Source organism: Brassica oleracea, chromosome C9, assembly GCF_000695525.1.
Source record: "Brassica oleracea var. oleracea cultivar TO1000 chromosome C9, BOL, whole genome shotgun sequence".
NCBI lineage: Eukaryota > Viridiplantae > Streptophyta > Magnoliopsida > Brassicales > Brassicaceae > Brassica > Brassica oleracea.
This window is the reverse complement of record NC_027756.1, coordinates 36568372-36593322: the sequence shown is the minus strand read 5'-3', so window position 1 is coordinate 36593322 and position 24951 is coordinate 36568372. Positions and strand designations below refer to the sequence as shown.

The 24951-nt window shown below is 33.6% G+C and overlaps 2 protein-coding genes across 2 annotated transcripts; both read right to left on the bottom strand.

Moving 5' to 3' along the window:
• Nucleotides 1–13044: 13044 nt before the first annotated feature.
• On the bottom strand, nt 13045–13679 carry LOC106314903. Its single transcript, XM_013752706.1, has 2 exons — nt 13346–13679; nt 13045–13109 (listed from the first exon to the last, which is right to left on the bottom strand). Exons 1-2 carry the CDS (start codon nt 13677–13679, stop codon nt 13045–13047), a joined length of 399 nt encoding a protein of 132 aa, XP_013608160.1.
• A 9568-nt stretch (nt 13680–23247) lies between these two features.
• On the bottom strand, nt 23248–23769 carry LOC106314902. The gene has a single exon (XM_013752705.1). It carries the CDS (start codon nt 23767–23769, stop codon nt 23248–23250), a length of 522 nt encoding a protein of 173 aa, XP_013608159.1.
• Between the last annotated feature and the right edge of the window lie 1182 nt (nt 23770–24951).

Sequence of the window (24951 nt, the reverse complement as noted above, 5' to 3'; positions counted from 1 at the left end):
TCGCGGTCTCTTTGTTTCTTTACTTTTTTTAACTTGTGTAAGAACTCTTCCAAGAGGTTGAATGAATGCCTTGATCAGTTAAACTGATAAAATATATTACATTTATTTTTCTTCTTACAATTAATCAATTTGCGTTTTCTTGGACTAAAAGGTTATACAGGTTTAGTTGCTCAGTTACTTATCGCCTCTTTTATAACGAGCTGATGATGGTGTTTTTTGACTATGTTTTGTACTGTAGTTGTAATATTTCAAGGTCGGTCCAGGAATTTCTCCCTTTCCGAAAAGCAATCCTGAGGAGACCAAACATAAAGTACAAGAATAACACATTGTGATAGTAACAAAGATTTTACAAGTGTCGAATTGAAAAACCCGTTTGCGTTCTTAGCTTTCGACATGCAGACAAATTAACAAATCATGTTTGGTTACACACTTGAAAAGATTTTCTATATCTTGAATCACTTTCTTTAGATTTTTTTTGTCATCAGAAAAGATTTTAGATATCTTTAAGTCGTCTGGACTAGTCAATTTTCAGTTAAAATAAACCTGAATCTACATTAAATAAATATAAAAAGAACATAACTAAAATAATTTCCATAAACTAAAATAAAAAAAATTAATAATATATTCGATAATTAAGATTTAGCACAAAAATATGCCAACTTGTATTTAAAATTATATTTAATTTAAATTAAATAACAAATTATTAATATCAAAGTGTTGTGGGGCCTATGTAGTCCAGCTGTTTGACTAAGAGTTTATTAATGCTTATACACCAGGAGGTTTGAGTTACGATTCTCGAAAAAAGTTAATTATACATGATTAATGGAAAAGAACTTACAAGAGATTTTCACTATAGTGCAAAGAGTGCGTCAAACGTGAATTTCACAAAACGACTCAAGTGGTTCAATTAGACGTGAATCCTCGTAAGATATATAGGATTAGAGGCATCAAATCAGACCCCAAATAGTCCAGTTCCTTTGCAGGTCAATTTTTTTGGGCCTTATTGTGGGTTGCAGTCCAATACATAATGTCCAAACCCGACCCACTAGTTTTATGCGGTTTGCGGGTTGACCCGGAAGTTAAAGATGAATAGTTATTTTTTTGGACTTGAAATGTAAATTTTTTAACTTGTTTGAAATATATAAGAAGTGTCACAGAGTGTGTATTTGTAACATACAACCATTCTCATTGACACATATTAAAAAAACATTAAAGATTCACAAGTTAAATAAACATAACTAACTCCACAAGACAAATACCACAAACGAATAAAAACTACATAGATGACGAAGTAACAAAGTGGGAATGAAATCTAAAAGAGATGTCAAATCGAAAACCAATCCAAAATAAGCAAATGTAAGGCACCGAAATATAATTCAAAGTAAAACTATTATCTGAAAAAAAGAAATTCAAAAAATAAAAGCAAAACACAAACATCATTCTTGATTATCTTCATCTTCATTTTTTATCTTTGAAAATTGATTGAAATGATGGAAGTGCCTTATTTTCACCGTCAGATTCGTCCTCTGCAAATAAGGTGAACTAAAGTTAGTTAACGGTCAAATGATCTATTTTTCCAGGAAAACTATCATAACATTTGATTCTCACCAAACTATGACTTCATGATAGAGTTTCATAAATTTAAAGTTATAAACTTATTTCTCCCCATTTATAAGTTGTAAATTTATTTCTCTTCCAATCAATACTTCAAAACTTAATTATCTATAGACCATGGTTTTAATTAGTTTACTATTAACTAACCAATGTTAAACCAATTAAACCAAAGAAAACTTTAAAATAATTTTTTTATTCTTAAAAAAATGGATTCACAAACAAAAAATTAATTTACAGACAAAAAATAGATTTATCAAAATCAATACATTCTCCTTCTATCTCAATCATACGTATTGAAGCCATGTAGTTGTGTTTTCTAAAAAAAATCATCACTACTCTCTTTAGCTTCTCTGGACTGTTTGATGAACATCTCAATCACTAATTTTGACATCTTGCACACTGATGTTTGTTCCCCAGAAAAGTTTTTGCAGTGGTATCATAGGCGACATCTTATTCACCGTCTTTTGAAAAGGGTAGGGCTTCGTCAGCATACGATACCTTTGTCAATTTCCTCGGTTAGATTTGGCGGCCAAAGGGAGAGATGTGGGAGGAGTGGAGTTTGAAGGTTGTGGAGGAATGGCGAATTGCGACAGGTGGAGGTTATTCCTCGCCGATGACTGCGGAGGGAGGATGGCGAATTGTGACTGGTGAGGCTAAGAAAAACTAAGAGACGGTTTGAGAGTGTGAGAAATATATTACAGTCGGTGTTCTTGAGTTCAAAGAATGTATAAAGTATAACTCACTTTATTAATGCTTAAGAAAAATAAATCAAAAACTTAAGCTCTCAATCTCTAAACTCATAAGCTATGTCACATCTTGACATCTTTTTATATAGAGATTGATATTTCCGAATCCTTATAGGTAATACATTTAGATGACTCCTAAATATGTTAGTATTCCTATTTCCATAACTCGGTAGGATTAGGTTAGAAACTTATAACTCAAGTTTCCTTTTCTTTCAAGCTTACTCCAACAATCTCCCCCTTAAACTTGAAATCTCCTTTCGATATGTCTTGCATCCCAATGAGGTCTCTCATTTCTATGAACTTGATTCTTCCAAGAGCTTTGGTCATAATATCAGCCTTTTGCATATCCCCCGAAACATGCTCAACATCGACTTGTCCCTTCTCAATGCACTCCCTTATGAAGTGATAACGTCGGTGTATATGTTTGCTTCTGCCATGGAAAACAGGGTTCCTAGTAAGAGCAATTGCGGACTGGTTATCAATTCTGATGAGTACTTTCTCGATAGGTCGCTTGGTGACTTCACTTAGTAGCTCTTGTAGCCATATAGCTTGCTTAGCAGCCTATGTTCCAGCCATGAACTCTGCCTCGCAGGAAGAGAGAGCAACTGTGTCCTACTTACTTGAGCACCACGTAATCATGCTATCACTCAAGTAGAATATGTGACCTGCAGTGCTTCTTCCATCATCTATGTCCACATTGTGACTGCTATCACTGTACCCAATGAGCTTTGGAATCCCTAGCGATGATCTAGAAAACGTGAGACCAAGTGACGTAGTTCCTTGAAGATATCTAAGGCAGTGCTTCATTGCTGCTTCGTGAGACACCTTCGGAGATGTCATATATCGGCTTAGAACTCCCACCGTGTATGAGAGATCAGGCCTTGTATGTATAAGATACCTTAGGCATCCGATGACTCTTCTATACCTTGTAGCATCAGCATCTTCTTCTTCACTAGATTTTGATAGATTCAAACCATTCTCCATTGGGGTGTGCGTCATATTGCAGTTCTTCATCCCACTCTCTTCTAAGATTTTCAATCCCAAGATAGTAACTTAGTTTGGTTTAGGCTTATATATCCTTCTTCTTGATGAACTTCAATCCCAAGATAGTAACTTAGTTTACCCAAGTCACTCATATCAAACTTTGACCCCATCTCTCTTTTAAAATCTCCAATGATCTTCTCGCGTGCTCCACACACGAACAAGTCATCTACATAAACAGCCACGACGAGAATGCTCTGTCCCACGGTTTTCCTGTATACAGAGTGTTCCTTGGAGCACTTTTCGAACCCAAACTCGAGTAGTATCCGATTCAACTTGTTGTTCCAAGCCCTCGGTGCCTGTCGCAGTCCGTACAATGCTTTGTTGAGCTTGTATACCTTTATCTCACTTCCCTTCACCTCGAAACCTTCAGGCTGTGTAACATAAACGATTTCTTTTAACTCTCCATGAAGGAAGGCCGTCTTAACGTCGAGGTGGTGAACTTGCCATCCGTTCGTAGCTGCAACACCGATGAGTAGTCTGATAGTTTCAAGGCGTGCTACGGGAGCAAAAACCTCATCGAAATCGATCCCTTGTTGTTGTACATACCCTTTTGCCACTAGACGAGCTTTATACTTATTGATCGATCCATCAGAATTGCGTTTTATCTTGAATATCCATCTGAGACCAATGGGTTTAGCTCCAACTGGTAAGTCAACTAGTTTCCATACCTCATTCTTCTCGATGGACTGTATCTCATCCTTGCACGCGTCTATCCATTCTTTTAGCATACTAGCCTCCACAAAGTTTCTTGGTTCGTTGTTTATACACATTAGCAGCACCTCTCCTTCTTCTTCAGCTACCATCACGTAATCTTCAAGGTATTTTGGTCTGGAAGTTTGTCTCTCACTTCTTCTCAACACTCTTGTTTCTTGTTCTCCTTCGCTGACTGGTCCAAAAATATCTGTTCCCGAGTTTTGAGCTTCATCATCATCATCATCTTTGTTTTCTTCCTCATCGTGCGACGCTTGAATTTCTGCAAGCTTGTCGTGGTTTGAGTGTTCAGTGATCCCATGATTACCGAACTCACCCATCGTGACCGTGAAGTCATCATAGTTTTCTACCTTCGCATCATATTTTTTCCAGTTCAAGCCTTTTGTCTCGTCAAATACGACGTCGCGACTTACTACAACTCTCCGTGTTTCAACATCGAACAATCTGTAGGCCTTGGATCCCGGCTCTGTTCCGAGATGAACTAGCATTCTTGACCTGTCGTCGAGCTTTCTTAGGTGCGCCTTATCAACTTTGGCATAACTCAAACATCCAAATATCCGTAGGTGACTTATATTTGGCTTTCTCCTTCGTAGCACTTCGTATGGCGTCTGAAGCAGCAAGGATCGTGTGGCTATCCTGTTTATCAAGTAAGTTGCATGTCTTATTGCTTCACCCCACAAATAATTAGGCATGTGCATATGCTTAAGCAGGCTTCTCGTCATCTCCATTAACGTTCGATTTCTTCTTTCCACCACTCCATTCTGTTGTGGAGTATACGGAGCTGTTAGATGCCTTGTGATCCCTTCTTCATCGCAATATGCATTGAATTCGTTTGAAACGAACTCGCCACCTCGATCAGTTCTAAACGTTCCCACCTTCTCTTTTGTTTCATGTTCCAATACTCCTTTCAGTTTTCTAAACTTGTGAAACGCTTCACTTTTCTCTTTGAGTAGAATCGTCCACATATATCGCGAATGATCATCGACAACAACAAAGATGTAGCGATTACCTCCAGGAGTACTTGGAGTTATCGGCCCACAAAGGTCTCCGTGGATGAGCTCAAGTGGTTTGTCTGCTCTGTACAATGTAGCTTGAGGAAACGTTTGTCTTGTTTGTTTCCCTAGTAAACATGATGGGCAGATTTCTTTTATGACATTGACGCTGGGAACTCCTTGTACGAGTCCTTTGTCGATCATAGCCTTCATGGTCGCTGTGTTAACATGTCCAAGTCTTGAGTGCCACCTGTTTGACTCGCTTATCTCGCTTAGGTGCAGTTGTGAAGTGACTTTTATTCCCATACGAACTTTGTACAGCCTGTTCTTCGATCTATTTGCTTTGACAAGGAGCTTTCCGTTTTGATCATGCATGGTGAGTGATTCACCGTTTAGCCTAATATCACAACCAGACTCGGTTGCTTGACCTAAGCTTATGATGTTACTTCTTAGCTTAGGGATGAAATACACATCGGTCATTCTTCTTGGCTCCCCATTCATATCTATAAACGATATAGCTCCTTTTCCCTTGATATCAATCCTGGAATCATCACCAAATCTTACTTTCCCCGTGATTGACTTGTCCATGCTTGAGAAGTATCTTTGATCTCCTGTCATATGATTGCTAGCTCCATTATCCAAGTACCAGACGTCCTCAGCGTCATTATTCGTTTCATACTTGTCTGGATTACAATTCTTCTCATTAAGATAGACTACCTCGTTCATCATCAACTCATCCGCATTCTGTGTGTCCAAGTTATCATTCTCTTGTGTCTCTTGTAGTTTGAGGAGGCGGTCAGGACAATCTGAGGCGTAATGTCCTAGCTTATCACATCGATAACAAGTTATCCGTGATGTGTCTACTGCTCCATTGAAGCGTCCTCTTCCACGTCCTCTGTAATATGATCGTCCCCCACGTCCTCTACCTCGGTAGTTCCTGTTGTAATCTCGGTATGGTTGATTTGATTGTGACTCTGAGCTCGCGTACATCAGTTTAGATTGATCTTCTTGTGGGTCTTCTTCTTCATGTACTCTTTCCTCATAAGCCTTTAGTCTTCCTACTACATCTTCAAATCTCGCCGTCTTTAAGTCAAGTATCTGCTCAAGTGCTGCTACCATAAGTATGTATTTCTTTCTTGGCAAGCAATCAAGAAATTTCTTCACAAGTTTTGTTTCTTCAATGTTCTCTCCTAGGGCTGCTGATTTCGATGATAATTCTCCAAGTTTGCCGACAAATTCATCAATTGAATCAGTCTCCTTCATCTTTAAACGATTAAAATCCGCCATTAGGGTTTGCAGCCGCGCTTCTTTGACTCGATCAGCACCAACATGTCTTGTTCTTATAGCCTCCTATATCTCTTTTGCGGTATCTAGGTTTCCAACCTGTAGTATCATCGATTCTGGTATCGACTGGAACAAAAGCGCCTTTGCCATAACATTCTTTTCTCCTTCGGTTTCGCCTGGGTCTATAGCTTCCCATGCCTTATGAACTTGTAAAGCAACCTTCATTCGTATCGTCCAAACCGTATAATTTGAATCACTCAAAATCGGACACTTTATGCTTGAAGAACCTCCCTTCATATTGCTTGTCGTAGCAACGATCTCTCCCATGATTTGATTTTGCTCTGATACCAAATCTTGAGTTCAAAGAATGTATAAAGTATAACTCACTTTATTAATGCTTAAGAAAACTAACTCAAAAACTTAAGCTCTCAATCTCTAAACTCATAAGCTATGTCACATCTTGACATCTTCTTATATAGAGATTGATATTTCCTAATCCTTATAGGTAATACATTTAGATGACTCCTAAATATGTTAGTATTCCTATTTCCATAACTCGGTAGGATTAGGTTAGAAACTTATAACTCAAGTTTCCTTTTCTTTCAAGCTTACTCCAACAGGTGTTGCCCTGAAGCCATGGCTGATCGGTGAACTGAGAGAGAGATGGACATGAGATGTTGATGAAACAATTTTTCTAACTTTTGTTGATTAAAATTCTTTTTTTTTTGGTGAATCAGTTTCTTTTTTTTTATAAAAATAAAATATAACTAGAGTTATGATTGGTTTATTTCGTTTAAAATTGATTGATTGTAACAACTAAATTTCGAACTATCGATTAGGGGAGAAATAAATTTATAACTTATAATCTGAAAAAATAAGTTTCCAACTTTAAATTCATGAAATTTAGCATGAGGTTATAATTTGATGGAAATCTGATGTTATATGATAGTTCTCATAAGAAATCTGACCGTTCACCTTTAGTTAACCTAAAAAGTTAATATACAATAAATGTAAAATTGAAATGAAGATATATTTCCCATTTTGACAAGCTTCAAATTCTTTAACCAATTGCGACTACATATCAAACCTTGGACATTCTTCGAAAGTAGTCGACTATGTTGTACGGGGATGGCATTTTTATTGCCGTATCCGTACCGGAAACGTTTCCGGGATGGGACCATCTGGGGACGGCACGGGGATGCATTAGAGACGTAAAAGTGAAATGAAGACTTAATAATTAGTGTATTGCATATCTAAGGACTAATTTACTTCAGTTTTATCATACACTAACCTAATTCAATTATTTTTTCTTAGAGAGAAAAAAAGACGCAAAAGCTTAAACTAGATTTTGAATTTATAATCTTATTTCTGAATCATTAAGTTCATGAACTTCTTACTAATGAACCAAATTTGATAATAAATGATTTAATATTTATTTTTCTTATTATTATTATATTATTGAAAATACTAGATTGGAAGTTTTTTTATGTGAAGATTATAATGTAATTTTCTAAATTTTCAAAATATAACTATTTTTACTGATATATGTGTCGTACCCATATCCTTAAATTTTCAATTTTATTGTTTCCTGTCCCCGTTCCCGTTCCCGTTCCCGTATCCTTCTCGGTGCAACATAGGTAGTCAAATTGTGTACTTGTTTAGAACTCGAAATCCAATGGTAAAAGAGGATTATGACGCAACCGTCGTGATAGGAATACTAAGAAGATCTCAAGCCATTGAAGATAACTAACCATAATTTAAAAAATTACCTTTTCCAATACTGCAAAATGTTCAAAATCCCAAAATTGACCATGTCTAGTGGTGGTTCTTCAAGATACGCATGTAGAGATAACTTTTCACTAACAACAACACTAGGCTTCTAAATGCAAAAAAAAAAAAAAAAAACCTAAGAAAACAGTAAAAAAAACAAGGAATGCATTCAAATCAAAACCATAATGTCACATATTTTTTCGATTAACTTAAAATGCATAAATATTAATATAAAAATACTTACATTGTAATTTGTATACTATCTTTTGGTGTTCTATTCACTGCATAATTTTGATCAGATTCGCTTGATCGTGTAGATGGCAGTGAAGATGTAAGCTTTTTCACATATGATTCGAACAGCAAACACGGTTTAGAACATAAGTGTTTTAGTTTCGATTGACAAGAATGCATATCAATCTTTCCAAAACAAAACTAAGCAACTCTAAGCTTCAAGCGCGGATCAAAGACTGAAAGACGGTAGCCACTGCAAAGATATCGCTAACGTTTTTCGATACTTATCAAACTTATCTTTTATCACTTTGATCAAATTTTGGATAATATCATCTCTGCCTGACAGCCTTGGCTCATTCTCTTTCAGCCAATTTGGAATTTCCAAATCTGCATGAAGTACAAGTTAGAAGTCGGATATGTTGAACTTGGCATAAGTCGAGTGATCTCATCAAATGGAGCAAAAATAACAAATCTCATGCGCATGATTCCATTCTTTATATGTGGGTAGAAACTTGTAGTTTTTCCCATCAATCTTTTTAAGGTTAGAAAAAGCAGACCCTATCAAGAATTTTGTAAGTTGAGTTCCTTTTTGTTTGCACATCCGATATCAAACCTCACTTCAAATCTAAATCCTCATAATCAACACATTTAGCAAATAATACCCCACGAGATTGGGATGCAGTTATATACTTGATACTTTCTCTGATTTTATGCAAATAATTGCCAATAACTTTCAGCATGTCTTAAACAATAAGGTTAAGTATGTGAACAGAACATCTAACATGAAAAACTCCCATGTACACAACAAATCATTAATTCCTCAAAAGAAGCTGAGACTTTAACATCTCCTGCACTGAATCCTTGCTGTTAGCATTATTTAATGTGATGGAAAAAACCTTTTTCTCAATTCCTCAATGTTTTCATGACTCAAGAAACTGCACATCTAAATACATATCTGAATGGGTGGTGGGAGAACACAAAATGTTAGGATTTTGTTGTTCAACTTCTAGTTTCTGTGAATGTAATATGTCCTGAGACACATGTAACCTTCATGTGTGATTGTTGACCACAAATCTTAGGTAAAGCTATTTTTCCCGAAAGACTAGCTAGTTCCCTCTTTTAGTAATTTAATTTTTAGTAATTTAATTTTTTTGATCTACTAAAAAATGTAGATCAAAAAATATATCCGCCCTTTTAAAGGCGGATCAGAATCTAGTTAAATTTAAATCTGTAACAGGCCGCCAACCTGCTAACCCATAACTGTTTGATCAGCGGAATCTGAAAACCGCACGGGTACAAGTGAAAATGGTACCGCGGCGGCGGTTCACCCAATTGCCATTACTAGGTATGACCCATCTCCTAGCGGACATATTTGGGTGTAATCTGCGGGCTGAAACTCAATATAATATTTCTACTAGGTGGTTGCCCGCGATTTCGCGGGTATAAATATTTATGAAAATTATATATTATGTTTATAATTTTATAATTTTGAATAATAATCATAACGATTAAAAATAACCTTTTTTGTTTTAAATAGTTTAAAAGATTATTGAGATATAGTGTTAATTCTATAAATTTTATTGTAAGTGTCCAAAAGTTTTTTTATGACATAATTTTTTTATTAATAAAAAAACAAAGATTAATGAACAAGGAGTTATTTTATAACACATTCTATATTTTGCATTATTTTTTCTACCACTTTATTTTATTGAGAAGTAAAATAGTTACAAATAATTAATTAACGTTACAGTACTACGTAAAACATATGTATTTCGACAAATATATAAAAAATTAAGTATGTAAAAGTATAAAATAACAAAGAATACAACCAAGAATACGACAAACAATTTTTATTATTCTCTACTGATGTTTTATATATGTATCTTTTTTTCCTATTACAAAATAAACATGTGAATTTTATTATAATGTAAACAATATCAATAGAGTCTTAACTGTAGTCCAGTTTTAATATATTGTTTCTGATTTTGACTTTATATTATAATAAACTTATTCATTGATTAATATTATTATAAAGAATTTACCATATAATTTTATTATAATCAAAGCTATAAGAATTATATTAATAGAGTATATTAACTTTAGTCTTGTATTAGTATAATGTTCCAATATTTCAGTTTTATATTATAATAAATATTTTCATTTATTAATATTATTTTAACATACTTACCATATATTTTTCTGTTTTTAAATATACAAATATTTTAATCATTTCTGAAAGGAATAACTCAACTATACAATCAACATTTTTCACTGAAAAATTACTGAATATTTTTAAAATTGTATATTTGACTGTTTTACAATCATTGGACACATTTTAGAAAATATATATATAGTGAGTATAAAAAAAATATTATTAGGTTTAGGTTAATTAGTTTTCTGTAATCTATAATTTATTGTATCCATTATTAATATAAATATGGTAAAATAGTTTATATAATTATTTCTATTATACCATATTTATTTATATATATATATATATATATATATATTAAATTTCTATAATGTAATCTATGATATTTAATTGTTTCTATAAACGAATTATGTTAATTCTTCTAACTTTAAAATGTTTAATTGTTTGTATGTAATATATATTAGATTAGGTAGTTCTAAGATTAGTTACCTTTTAAAAATTTTAATTAAATAAAAAAAATTCAAATACCAACAACCAATCAAATTAAGGGAATTAATTCTAAACTTCACCTATGAATGACACATAAACAAAAGTCACTTGTGGAAGGCCCCTTGGTCCAGTGGTTTGACCAAGGGTTCATTAATGCTTATACACCAAGAGGTCTGAGTTTCAATTCCCGGAGAAGGCGGAATTATGCGAATTAAAGGAGATAATGCTTACAAGATATTTGCAGCATGACGCAAGGAGTACCGTCAAGCATGGATCCCATAGGACGGCTCAGGTGATGCAGTCAGACGTGAATCCTCATACGGCAGGTAGAATTGTCGGATGTAGAATCGTCTGTAATATTTCTCATAGTTGTAATAGCATAATGTTAAAAAACAAAGGTTACTTAAGTGACTTCTCAATTAATATATAGTAGGATATGTTATAATAAATATTTTCATTTATTAATATTATTTTAAAATACTTACCATATATTTTCTGTTTTTAATATACAAATATTTTAATCATTTCTGAAAGTAATAACTCAACTATACAATCAACATTTGTCGCTAGAAAATGACTGAATGTTTTTAAAATTGTATATTTGACTGTTCTGCATTCATTGGACACATTAAAAAAATAATATATATATATAGTAAGTATAAAAAAATATTATTAGGTTTAGGTTAATTAGTTTTCTGTAATCTATAATTTATTGTATCCACTATTAATATAAATATGTTAAAATCATTTATATAATTATTTCTATCATACCATATGCATTTATATGTATATTTTAAATTTTTATAATGTAATCTATGATATTTAATTGTTTCTATAAACGAATTATGTTAATTCTTATAACTTTAAAATGTTTAATTGTTTGTAAGGTAATGTAGATTAGATTAGGTAGTTATAGGATTAGTTTCCTTTTTAAAACTTTAATTAAATAAATGAGAATTCAAATACCAACAACCAATCAAATTAAGAGAATTAATTCTAATTTCACCTATGAATGACATCTAAACAAAGTTACTTAAATGACTTCTCAATTAATATATAATAGGATGTAGAATTGTCGGCTATAAAATTATCTATGTAATATTTTTCATAATTTATTTATACTATTATTTGTGAAGTTATTTTTTGCAATAAGCTTTCACGTTAAAAGTTAGACCAGTTAATGTCGTTGAAACCCTTCATGAATAATTAATTTAATTTATTATATTATCATTTATTTATCTTTCTATTTTTATTAATTTTGGATAATAACACAATAAATAATAATTTTTGGATAATGATAGTATAGATTTCAATTTCTTTTTATTCAAGTAATATTTATAAAAAATCATCTTTTTTCTTTTTGGATGATCATTATTATATAAAGCCGATATATATATATATATATAATACATGTATTTCTCCACCCGATCAAGTTAAATTGAAAAAATTATACTATACATATGTACACAAATATATATTAATAAATATTTATAAGATGATTATGTCTTTATATGCGGACAAAACACCTAGTTTGTAATAATATAGTTATCAAGTGTTAAAAAAACTCAGTCTTAAATATAAAAATCATATCAATAAAAGAGCACATATATATATTATCAATTATATAATGTAGTTTATAGAAAATAACTAAGACAACTATATTTTACTATTCGGTTTTTGATGTATTTGGTTTGATCTATTTATAACCAAACTATACTTATGTACTGCAATTTTAAAACAATAACATATTCATACGGTTGGTATGGTATTATCAAGTTCCAACCACGTTTTTATTTTGGTTTGATTGTGATTGGTTTGATTTTACCGCATTATAACCAAAAGAATAACACCTAAAACAAATTCATCACACAAACTTCGGTAGATCATACAACTTAAAATCCAAAAATCTAAACAAATACATTGTCGTTGATATCTTATATTGATAAATGATTTGGAAATCGAATAAAAACACCAACAGTAGAACATGATTTTTAGAATTAATAGTAACTTTCTAACCTTTAGCTAACATTATCAGTACATAAACACAAACCATCATCTTCGCATGGTAACGCGAACCTACACAATGGACAAACATGGTTAACCTTAAACCACTCCACAATACATTCATCGTCAAACTCGTGACCACATTCTAAAGTCACAATTTTTCGTCCGGTTTTAAACTCCTCTAAACAAATTGTGCACCGATCAGCAATTCTTCTAGACTTTTTTTGTCCCGCAGCTGTTCGCATTTAAGCTGGTCTTTCGTTTTCTCTTATATATTCTCCTACTTAAAGACCTTACTCCTAGCTTACTTGCGGGCCTAAACCGGACACTCCTCTCATACTCATCGAGCTCGATTTGAAATTCATCGAGGTTTGATTCTTGCCTCAAAGGAACTACTACATCAAAGGTCAGCCATATTGACAAAGCGTAATGTGGAAAATATTCAACGGAGGAAGTTTCTTCAATGGCAAGTCGAATGAGTATTTTCATTAGCGTGATAGCATCAAGTTCATCGACTCTTGATTCTGTCAAGAAGTGATAGAGTTCTTGTTTTCTAAGAAATTCTTCGTCGTCTTCGATGAGTTCTTTGGTAGATAACGAACATAAGAAACTAGACCGGTCTAACATCAGATCTATGTCCATCTGTGTGAGTGTGACGAACTCTGTGTAGATTAGGATTGTACCACTTTCTTGGAGTTCAGAATTTTTTTCGATTTGATAATTTAACTCTAGTGTAGCTTCCATGATTTCCATGATGTGTATGTTGGGCGAAACAAAAATTTAGAATGTGACTAGGAGATTGAAAGTTGTATATTTTATAAAGAACAAAACTTACAAAACTTAGGTTCACAGGGTGAACCTTTAAATTCACCCTACCCAAGGACCATAGGACCAATCAAAGTGACATATAAATTATTAATTAAAAAATATTAAATTAAATAAAAAATAGCTACAAAAATAAAAACGCTAATTTTAAGAAGTTAACGTTTCCAGCGAAACCCTAAACCCTAAATCTTAAATTCTAAACCCTATACCCTAAATTTTAAACCCAAATTCAAACCCCTAAACCCAAACCCTATACCCTAAACCCAAATTATATACCTTAAACCCAAAAAATAGACTATAAACCTAAATCTTATACCTTAAACCCAAGTCTTAGACCCTAAACCCAAACCGTAAACCTTAACCCAAACCCTATAGCATCTAAGTTTGGTGTTTGGGTTTAGGGTTTACCGTTTGGGTTTTAGGTCTAGGATTTAGATTTAGAGTATAGGTTTTGGGTTTAGGATTTACAGTTTGGGTTTAAGATTTACCGTTTGGCCTCATGGTTAAGGTTTTGGGTTTAGGGTATATAATTTGGGTTTAAGATTTACGGTTTGGGTTTAGGGTCTACGACTTGGGTTTAGGGTATAGAGTTTAGGTTTATAGTCTAGTTTTTGGGTTTAGGATTTACAGTTTGGGTTTAAGATTTACAGTTTGGGTTTAGGATTTACAGTTTGGGTTTAGGATTTACAGTTTGGGTTTAAGATTTACCGTTTGGACTCATGGTTAAGGTTTTGGGTTTAGGGTATATAATTTGGGTTTAGGATCTAGGATTAGGGTTTAGGGTATAGGGTTTAGGTTTAGGGGTTTGGATTTGGGTTTAGAATTTAGGGTATAGGATTTAAAATTTAAGATTTAGGGTTTAGGGTTTAGCTGGAAGCGTTAGCGTCGTTAAAATTAGCGTTTTTATTTTTTGAAGCTATTTTTTATTTAATTTAATGTTTTTTAATTAATAATCTATTTGTCAATTTGATTGGTACTAAAGGATAGGGTGAATCTAAGTTCTATCCATTTATAAACTATCGAGGCAGTATATTAAGCATATCTTTTATAAGGATTTGGTATTCTATTTTTAGTTACATATCCTTTTTCTTTTTGGTTTCCTATTTTTGGTTCCTTGCGACTTTGCCTACTTTTCTTTCCTTTTTTTTTTGGTAACTTTGTTCTTTCCCGTTTTTTAACGTTCCTTTTCTGTTATTAGCTTATTTTTCCCCTTCCTCATTAGTCATTACCTTTTGTTTCCTTTTCTGTCAAGAGTAATGAGTAAGGGAAAACATAATTACTCATGACTCTCGGCCTAATAATGAAAGACTATTATCACAATCTGTTCTTATGTGATGTTGACAAAAATTAACTGTTATAATGTCTGTTGTTTGTTGTTGCCGTCACATAAGTGGTGGTTAAGGCCAAAGTCAGCATGCCAACGGGCAATGCTCATGTTGATGTTTGATACATTTTTGCCGATGTCTTCAGCAGCAGCCACCACCAACTCAGCCGCTATAACGGCTTTGTCGAGGATTTCATCGACATAAAAGCTCTTGATTCCATAAACTTGTTATAGCTTCTAGCTGCCCACCACCTCAGGCGCAGTTTTTCAGAAAGTTGAAACAACATGAAGGACTATCAAAGAGAATTTGTAAAATACGTAAAAACAAACTGAGAAAATTGGTACTTCTATATACGTAAAAACAAATTTTAAAATTTTAAACGTAAAATCCACGTTTTAAGCCAAAACCTTAACGAAGGGTATTTTAGTAATTTTGGATAATCTGGCACGACCTAGAGGAGAGGGAGAGACAATTTTTACGGTGAAGCTCTGCCAAAATAACCGAAAACTCAGCCTGCAGTTACTCTGTGATATCAGTGCCAAGTTGGAGTTCTGGAGAGAAGTTTGAAACCAGATACGACAGAGATAAGCAAATCATTCAAATTGTATTGATAGATCTCGTTGCAAGGAAGACAAAGCAACTTTCGGATCTCAATTACGAGGTAAACTGAGTTAGTTACTAAATCTACAAGTTGAGAGAAAACCATTACGTTTCTGAAATATGTTCAGAACTGGTTTTTCTGTTTCGCAGAGCCATATTGAGAAGCAATTTCTGGTTGATACTGAAGTTAGGTGACGTTCTTGATATTGTTAGAAATCTGACGTTATCAGATTTCAATAACCATTAATAACGCTCCATTACGATGTAAACTCTGGAAGTTATTCGATCTTCAATTTGGAGAAAAATCACTGTTTTCTGAATCCAGAAATTCCGTCTGAAACCTGTTTATTCAGTTTCACATAAGGGTTTATTGAGAATGTTTACCGGTGAACCAGAGAGATTTAGGACGCAAATAAGGTGTCTCTGGAAATATCTAGTTGCAAGGAATATATATATGTTGACGTTGTCTTGTTTAGAGGTAAGACCAGATACTTATTCACGTTGCTTGCTGGCCAAGAATCATGATGTTCTGTCAAAACCAGGAAATCCTAATTTTCTTTATGAATGCAATCACAGTTCATGATCGAAAGAATAGTGTTTCAACCGCTTTGACCATTATTTTCAGAATCTACTTGCAACCTTAAGGCAAAGGTGAGGGTGCGATATGTGGATTCTTAGTACTATTAGGCAAGTTGTATTCGTAAATACTAGGTCTAGAAGATTGTTTGTTGTTTGATGATATAATTGAGGCTTAATAATTATTTATGGCGATGATGTTGATTATGATATGATAGTTAATGATAATGATGAGTTGTGATGTGGTAAAGTATATATTAAATTGTGTGAAGTCAGACCGAGGATGAGGACATGGCGATCCCGTCAAAGCCCGTAAACCGGCTGACGAGCCCAAGGTGGCGTACGACCTTTCGAGGTGACGCCCAGCCCAAGTGTCATGTTATTAATAATATTGGAAATGGTTATGAGATGAGAAATGTTTATGTGATTAATAAAGTTGTGTATTGATATGAATAATGTGATATGTTTGTTGATTGTCTAATATGTTGGGTAATGAATGTTTTAGGACTAGTATTTTTGCACGCAGGTTGTTTTGTAGTGTTAGGAGTCATGTGGGCAGACATGTCTATCCTCACTAAATGAATGTGTGTTATTCACCCCTTTCTCCTTTTCTTTTTTATAGTGGATGCATGTGTTTTTTGTGGTTCAAGTTAGGGCTCAAGAATAGGATTTGGAGGTCGGACATTACAATTTGGTATCAGAGCCTAGGTTAAAGGTCACTCCGGTTCTGATCCGGAGTGTCATAATAGAAAGGGAAAGGGTTAGAATATTCTTGAAATGTTCTAAATAAGTTAGAAATTGTTTTTCTTTTTCCGGAGATTTCATCAAATTTATTAGTAATAAGTGTCGAATCTTTTGGACACTTATGCACACTAGCTAGAAGGTCATGTTACCAAAGGATTCACTATCATATCGATAATTCAAGTCGAAGAGTTGTTATCAAAGATAAATGAAGTTTACCTTGCCACAATATCTCTAAAGAGAGGTGAAGTAGATGCATAGTTGGACATTATCCCAGTTGTAGCAACATACGAAGACGTTTTTAAATCACTAAAAAAAGCATACGGGGAAGATGCTTTCACCATTGAGATAGTGCCAGGAGTTGCTCCACTGTCTAAAGTGCCTTATCGTTTGGCTCCCGCAGAGATGGCAAAGTTAAAAAAAGCAACTTGAAGATTTGACATACAAAAGGTTCATCAGATCAAGTAGTTCGCCATGGGGAACACCATTTCTATTTGTAAAGAAAAAGGATGTAAGTTTTCGACTTTGCATTGATTACATGAGATTGAGTAAGGTCACAATTAAGAACAAGTACCCGCTACCACATATTGACGAGCTGTTAGACCAACTTCAAGGAGCTTCATGGTTCTCAAAGATTGATCTAGCATATGGCTATCATCAGATATATGTAGCAGAGGAGGATGTGAGAAGACGACTTTTCGGACACGTTATGGACATTATGAGTTCGTAGTGATACCTTTTGGGCTAACTAATGCGCAAGCAGCCTTTATAAAATTGACGAATAACGTGTTTTGGGACTATTTGGATAAGTGTGTAATTGTGTTCATTGATTATATCCTGATTTACTCGAATATTGGGCTAACTAATGCGCAAGCAGCCCGAGTGTCATGTTATTAATAATATTGAAAATGGTTATGAGATGGGAAATGATTATGTGATTAATAAAAGAGAAATACCCTAGGATAGCACTAAAAATGTTTTTGTCACAAATATAGATTCTAAGAATCAAAATGACCAAAATGTTTCATTAAAGAGGTAAATATGCATTTATACTCCTAGGGTTAACTAATCCAAACCTTAGGGTTTAGAGTTAAGGGGTGGAGATTTGAGATTGATGTTTAAAATTTTATAAAATAAAAAATAAATATTAAAAATTTTAAAATAAAAATTTTAAAAATAGTTTCAAAAAGTATTTTTCGAATTACAAAAAGAAAATTTGAAAAAGAAATCAAAAAAAAAATTCAAAAAAAAAAATTATAAAAAAATTCGAATTTGAAAACATATAATCTAAAACTATAAATTTTTTTATTTTTATATATATATATCTAGGGTATTAGACCATCTCCAATGGTGCTCTATAATCTCCTCTATAATTCCCACTAAAATAGAGTAACTCTATTATACAGTTAGTTTTGCTCCAATGGTTAACACTATAAAAGAGTTACTCTATAATAGAGTGGAATATAGAGTAATGTTATTTTTTTACTCCAAATATAGAGTAAAAAAAAACATTACTCTATATGCCTCTAGAATCTCAGGACCGGCCCCGATGTTACTGCTCAACAATAGGGTTTGGAGGTCGAGCATTACAAGGTTTCTTATCACGCTTGCGATATATCGCATCAGAAACAAAACTTAGGAAAACCATACAATATGATTTATTATAGTTGAGGGCTCACGTATTTTTATATAAAAGCCCATTTCTGATTATTTTTTACACGTTGCTCCACTACTTTGTAACAAGTCTTAGAAGCAGACAATTTATTTAAATCTATTTATTAATCCATTATACATGACACTAATCTGGTTGAAAGAATCAGTCACATACAGATCCATCAATGCATCCATGAAACACAAATTTGGAAAGAAAAGCTCGAGTTAGAGGAAAAGCGATAGCTCGCATCTGAAGGTCATCCATCTCAGTAACATAACCTAATTCCTGATTAGCTTATCCCAATATCTCGCTCTGATTATTTCCACTCTCTTCTAATGAAAAAAAAAACACTAGCTTAAAAGTCAGACTCCGTTGAGACAAATACATCACCGAATTGTAAAGGAGTAGAACAAGCATACAAAGTCCAATGATACTTACAACAAGGATTAAAAATAAAAAAAAATTCACTTGAGACATTAAATTCAAATTTTTGTTGGAATCACAGCAAAAAGCCTTCCAGTATTGTAACTTGAGCAACACATAATAGTTCGTTACTATGATGATCTTAATCTGTTACATACAAGTTTCATGATCAGAGGTCATTTCAGTGGGTATAATTAAGAAGTTGATCAATATGAAACAGCAATAATATGTGGTAGTTAGATATAATTTTTCACACGCACTGGTAAGACTGTAATCTACTCATGAAGATATAAAAGCTTTTAATTTTGGAAGCATGACTCGGTCTCAATTCCAGCTAGTTTATATTTTGAGGTGGAATATAGTGAGTAGCCAATAATGTACTAGTTTTATAAGCGATGAAGAGGTATAAGCATCCAGATTGACAAATGATGTTAGGTTCTAACTTCCAAGCCAGGAAAATAAGTAGAAGGGACACAGGAAGATTCAGACTTCGAGGGGAAAATGTCTACAATGTATCGCGTGTAAACCACCTTCCTTCTTTGTCTGCCTTGAACACCGTTAAAGATTTGATGTTAGTTTTGGCTGTTACTCCATTTGTTGACTCTTGCAGGACGAATTCATTGGGTCACGTCTGTTGTCGGCCCTGTAAAGGTTGTGGAGATTTGATCGTGTCGACTAACATAGATAATGAAAGAAAATTACAGCTTTTGATTTACTTAGGGGGTGTTATTGGTTTATATATTTTGATTGATTTAGAAATCCATATAGTATTTATAAATCCAAGTAAAATATGCAAATCCGGAGGTTTTCCCTCGGATTTGAGTCTTTGTATTTTTAACTAAAAAATCCAAACAAATCCATTCAAATCCATTATTAAATCAAATACATTAGTAAATCCGTACGATTGAATAACACTTGATTTGATATAGAATTTATGAATCATTAAACCAATAACACATGATTTTAATACAGATTTAAAAATCATAGAACCAATAACACTAGATTTAGTTCGGATTTTCAAATCCATTAAAATACAACAACCAATAACCCCTACTTAATCAGCGCTAGTTTTCGGTTTACAGCTTTTGATTTACTTAATCAACACTAGTTTTCGGAAATTTGGAAAGGTTAAAAAGGTCGATTTTCAAGCAAAAACAAGAAAGGAGCCTGTCAGACCGCCGTGCAACCTCCCTGCAAGGTTTAGACCGAGCCGGGTAACGATCCTCTGCAGCACCGGATACATCTAGAGATGATCTTAGCCGTTAATCACGCTCTGGTCGCACGGTCATGGTTCATCAACCAGGATATAGGGCCTGTCTCCTTAGAAATCAAGGATACAGAGGTACGAGCCTATAGAACAGATCCTGTTCAAGTAAGGTCGTGTTCATCGTTGCTGTCTCTTGGTTATATATACAACGAGGTCTTTTACTATTCTAGCGATGTGGGAGTTTGCGCATCAGAAAACAGAACTTAAGTCACATACTACCATAAATGGCTTATGGGAGAAGGCCCACTTATTTATGAAAGCACATCTCTAACTTATTTAGAGATGTTCCTCTACTACGCTCTAACAAGACTGAGCTTTTTATATGATTTAGACAATCAACCACATGCAGATCCATCAAAGCAGGGCTAAGCGGCTATGAAACTCAAATTTTGAAAAGAAAAGCTTGAGACAGAAGAAAAGCAATAGATCAGTTGGGAGAGCAGAGCGTGAGACTGAAGATCTTAAAGGTCATGCGTCTCATTTTCAAATGGACAGGACATGCATGCTTCATCACCAATGTACCAGACAAGTTAAAGAATCGAATCGTTTCATAAAGAATATACACAATGCCATTATGTCAACGTCAATAACTTTGTGAAGGGATAGACATTCGGATCCTTGTTCGGGTTCGGTTCGGATCTATTCGGGCTTTGAGTTTTCGAGATAAGAGATTTAAATCCCATTCTAGTATTTATAAATTTTTGTTTATATTCGGTTCGGATATTGGTGATTCAGTTTGAATCTTTGTGGGTTCAGCTTGGATTCAAATATCCTTTTAAATTATGTAAACAAATTAAAAAATCTCAATATACCATATAATCCTTAAAATCCAAAAATAAAAATAATATACAACATATAAATTTGAACAATCTATGTTAAATATCCAGTGGCAGAGCTAGAAATTTTTGACTGGATTCATGATATATAAATTTAATATTTAAATAAGATATATATATATATATATATATATATATATAGGAGCATATTATTGTAACAAAAATACTTGTTTTACAAATTAATAGAGGCACATAAAATTTTAAATACAAATTAGTGGGGTCAAATGAAAAATTTTGACTAAATATTATAGTAATTTTAAAAATAAAAACACTAAAAAAAAGTTTCCCAAATTTTTCTGGGGTCAAGTGGCCCCACAATTCCTTCTCCTCTGCCCCTGTAAATATTAAAATTAACATAAAAATTGGTACAATTTAGATATTTGGACAGAGAACCAATATGCATTTAAGGTGTTTTCGGTGTTTTGACTATTTTGAATATTTAAAAAAAATTACTTTTAACTATTTTAAGTATTTGGATATTTCAGATTATTTTTTAATATTCTGATATCTTGGATATTAAATCTTATGATAATTAATATATTTAATTTCATAATTTTGATTCAGGTATTTTCGGTATTCAAAATATTTCATTTCGGGTGCTCAGATACTAAAATTTTAGATTTGTTCGAATATCATACCAGTTCAATTCAGGTTTAGTATAATTTTTTTCGCCGGATTTCAGTTTGATTTTTCGATTTCGGGTATTTTGCCCAACCTTAACTTTGTCTTCACAACTATTCAACAGTGATACGAGAATCAGACTGTGATTCACTTATTGTTCTTCTTATACCGTTTTATAAATAGTGCTTCTATTAATCTTCAAACAAAGACTTTCGATCACCGTGGACCCACTGTAAGTTTTTGTCTTCTCTAAGACCATGTTTATTCCTAAGAAATTCATTTGGGTTTCTTAGATTTTTTTTTTTTTTTAAATTAAAAAACAAACCAATCGTGGACCGCCACGAGTCAGTAGGGCCCGTGAACAGTGTAAGAAACTCACTAAAATCGGTTCTTAATTAGTAGTTCTTGTAACCAGATCCTTAAAAGTTTTGTGGGGATCCACGCACTAAAAAACTCACTAAGGACTCCGGATAAACATGCTCTAATGTTTCACCTACTTGCATTACATGTAAAGCCCATCCACCCCTTATTTCATTACTCATATTTGTTCTTACACATAATAGCAAAGATGCATAGTGTAAACTTTGATGTATGGTCAAAACAGTAACATAAAAGCAAAGATGCATAGAGTTTTTAAAAATCGGTCTTCAAATTAGTAGTCTACATTTAGAAGTATAAAATTAGATTACCAACAGAAGAAACTGCAACAAGGAGGAAAATATTGTCACAAAATTAAAAGAAAAGTATGTAAAGTGTAATTTTTCACCTTTTTATCTTTTGGTCTGAAGAAGAAATCAGAAGGTGGAACTTGGAAGTGGTCTTTGTATGTACTTTTGTAGGTTCTGGTTCGCACAGAAGATATAGGTTTGTATGCACGCTCTACTCTTAATAACAGCAGAATCAAATGTATCTATTAATTAGGCCTGTCAAGCTAACTTTGATTATCTGTTGTAGGGGCAGTGAGGACTCTCCTTATACAGACCTGGTGGACCTTACAGCCGAAGCAATGACGCACATGACAATGACTCTACCCCCATTTTTGCCTATCTCATCCTCCAACTTCCATTTTCTTTCTAACAGCAAATTTTGTATATATGTACGTGCTTGCATACATATACATCAATGCAATGTGTAACGACTGATAGGAAACATTCATGATCATCTAAGGAATGAGGAAAGGGTTATGTCATTTAGAATCAAAGAAAAAACAAGAGAAATTATAGGTTTGAGAGGAGCTAAACGTATCGACTGTTAAATATTTTTTAGAAAAAGAAACTAGCAGATTTGTTGCTTTTATAATTAAAATTGTTGCAAAAAAAGTAGTTTTTTTACATCGAAACGATTATTCTATTACTAAAAGAACTTGAGATGGTCTGGATAACCAGACAGGAATAGAACAACCAATGTAACAAAGCTTCCTATGAAAGGATCTAGCAATCTTAGCTAACGAATCTGATATTCCATTTTGTGCTCTTGGGACGTGAGATAACTTGAATTTCGGAAAGCATAGCTGGAGCGTCTTTATCGCCTCCAATTCGGTTGTAAAACTTGGCCAAGCTTGAGGCTCCTCTATCATTGCTATTAAATCCTTACAATCTGTCTCAAAACTCTCATACGAAGAATGTAGAAGCATACTCTCCATTGCCCATCGCAGTACCTCCACTTTTGAATGCAGAGCAGACTCTCGCCTACTTAAATTCTGCGTTCCCATAAGTTGTGTTTGTCCCAGACTATCCTTCCAAACCCATCCGCAACCGTTAAACTGTTCCATGGAAGTCCATGATCTATCCACCATACATGTGTTATCCAAACATATGGCTTGGGGTTCCTCGTTGTGAAGCTCCTGTGGAGTATCCAATACCATCTCATTCGCATTAAACCAAGTCTGGCATTCGCTTTCAGCATATCTGACTAATTCCAAAGGATCTCCATCAATTCCCCTACAGAGTTTATCGTTTCGAGCTTTCCAGATATACCAGATTATCTATGGATAAGGGTCTCTGTCAAACTCTGGCTCAGAAATGTCATTCTTCCTCCTAAATAAATAATCCATGTTGGCATAAATATTAGGCAAAGGAAATATGCTAGGAGCAGATGGTGTTGATGCTAGGGACCATACTTGCAATGTTGGAGGGCATTCAAATATGGCATAAGTAGCAGTTTTTTCTGGATGCCCACATCTTGGACAATAGTTGTCGCATCTAATGTTCCGGCATATTAGATTTCTTTTAACACCAATTTGTCCCGTTATCAATTGCCGCATAAGATGGCATATATCTTCTGAGATGCTTTTACTTTCCACACAAAGGCTTGGAGTTTGGTTATACTGGGTTCCATAATCTCCATTTCATCATCGTTCCTCGTTAGGTTTATGAACTACCCAATATCCTAATTTAACTGTGTACTGGCCATTTTTAGTATAATTTCAATAGAAAAAGTCTCAGTGGTGAATTGAGCTTATGGGCAAACTTCTTATGCAGGGTATATCATTTGGAGCCCATAAAAGTTATTGAAAAAAAATTAAAAATATCTGGTATAAAAAGTTTTCGGAAACTTTAAGTTGTCATAAATAAATATTATAAAAATTGAAAAACGTGTTAAAAACTAAAACCTTAATAATTTTAGGTGGACCAAATATATTTATGTATGCAACTCTTAAGTGGGGATGACATAATAATGACTATGATGAAGAAATAATATTTACGGATATTCCAATAACAGTGGGTAGTTTCCTTTCCTTTTCTTTTCAGTGGGTAGTTTTTTTTTTTTAATATTTGAAAGCAGAGACTCTGTCTGAAGAAAGCTGAAGAGTTTGAAGACCTTAAAGAGTTTTGATGTTTCTTTAACAAAAGTAACATGTTTCTGCACTAGCAGGTTCGTCATCTACTCATACTTCTCTACAGATTAAGGACGATGTTACATCCTCATCAGATATTATTATTAATGAAGATCACACTCAAGAAATGATAACCGAGTCATGTTCCATCAGATATTATTATTAATGAGGATCACACTCAAGAAATGATAACCGAGTCCAACCAAGAGG

What these genes read in the sequence shown, in the direction of transcription:
- LOC106314902 (XM_013752705.1), bottom strand. Translation starts at nt 23,769, where the DNA reads ATGGTATTGGATACTCCACAGGAGCTTCACAACGAGGAACCCCAAGCC.
- LOC106314903 (XM_013752706.1), bottom strand. Translation starts at nt 13,679, where the DNA reads ATGGACATAGATCTGATGTTAGACCGGTCTAGTTTCTTATGTTCGTTA. An exon ending in TGTCCGGTTTAGGCCCGCAA is followed by an intron (nt 13,110 to 13,345) that starts GTAAGCTAGGAG and finishes TCCATTGTGTAG; the next exon opens with GTTCGCGTTACCATGCGAAG.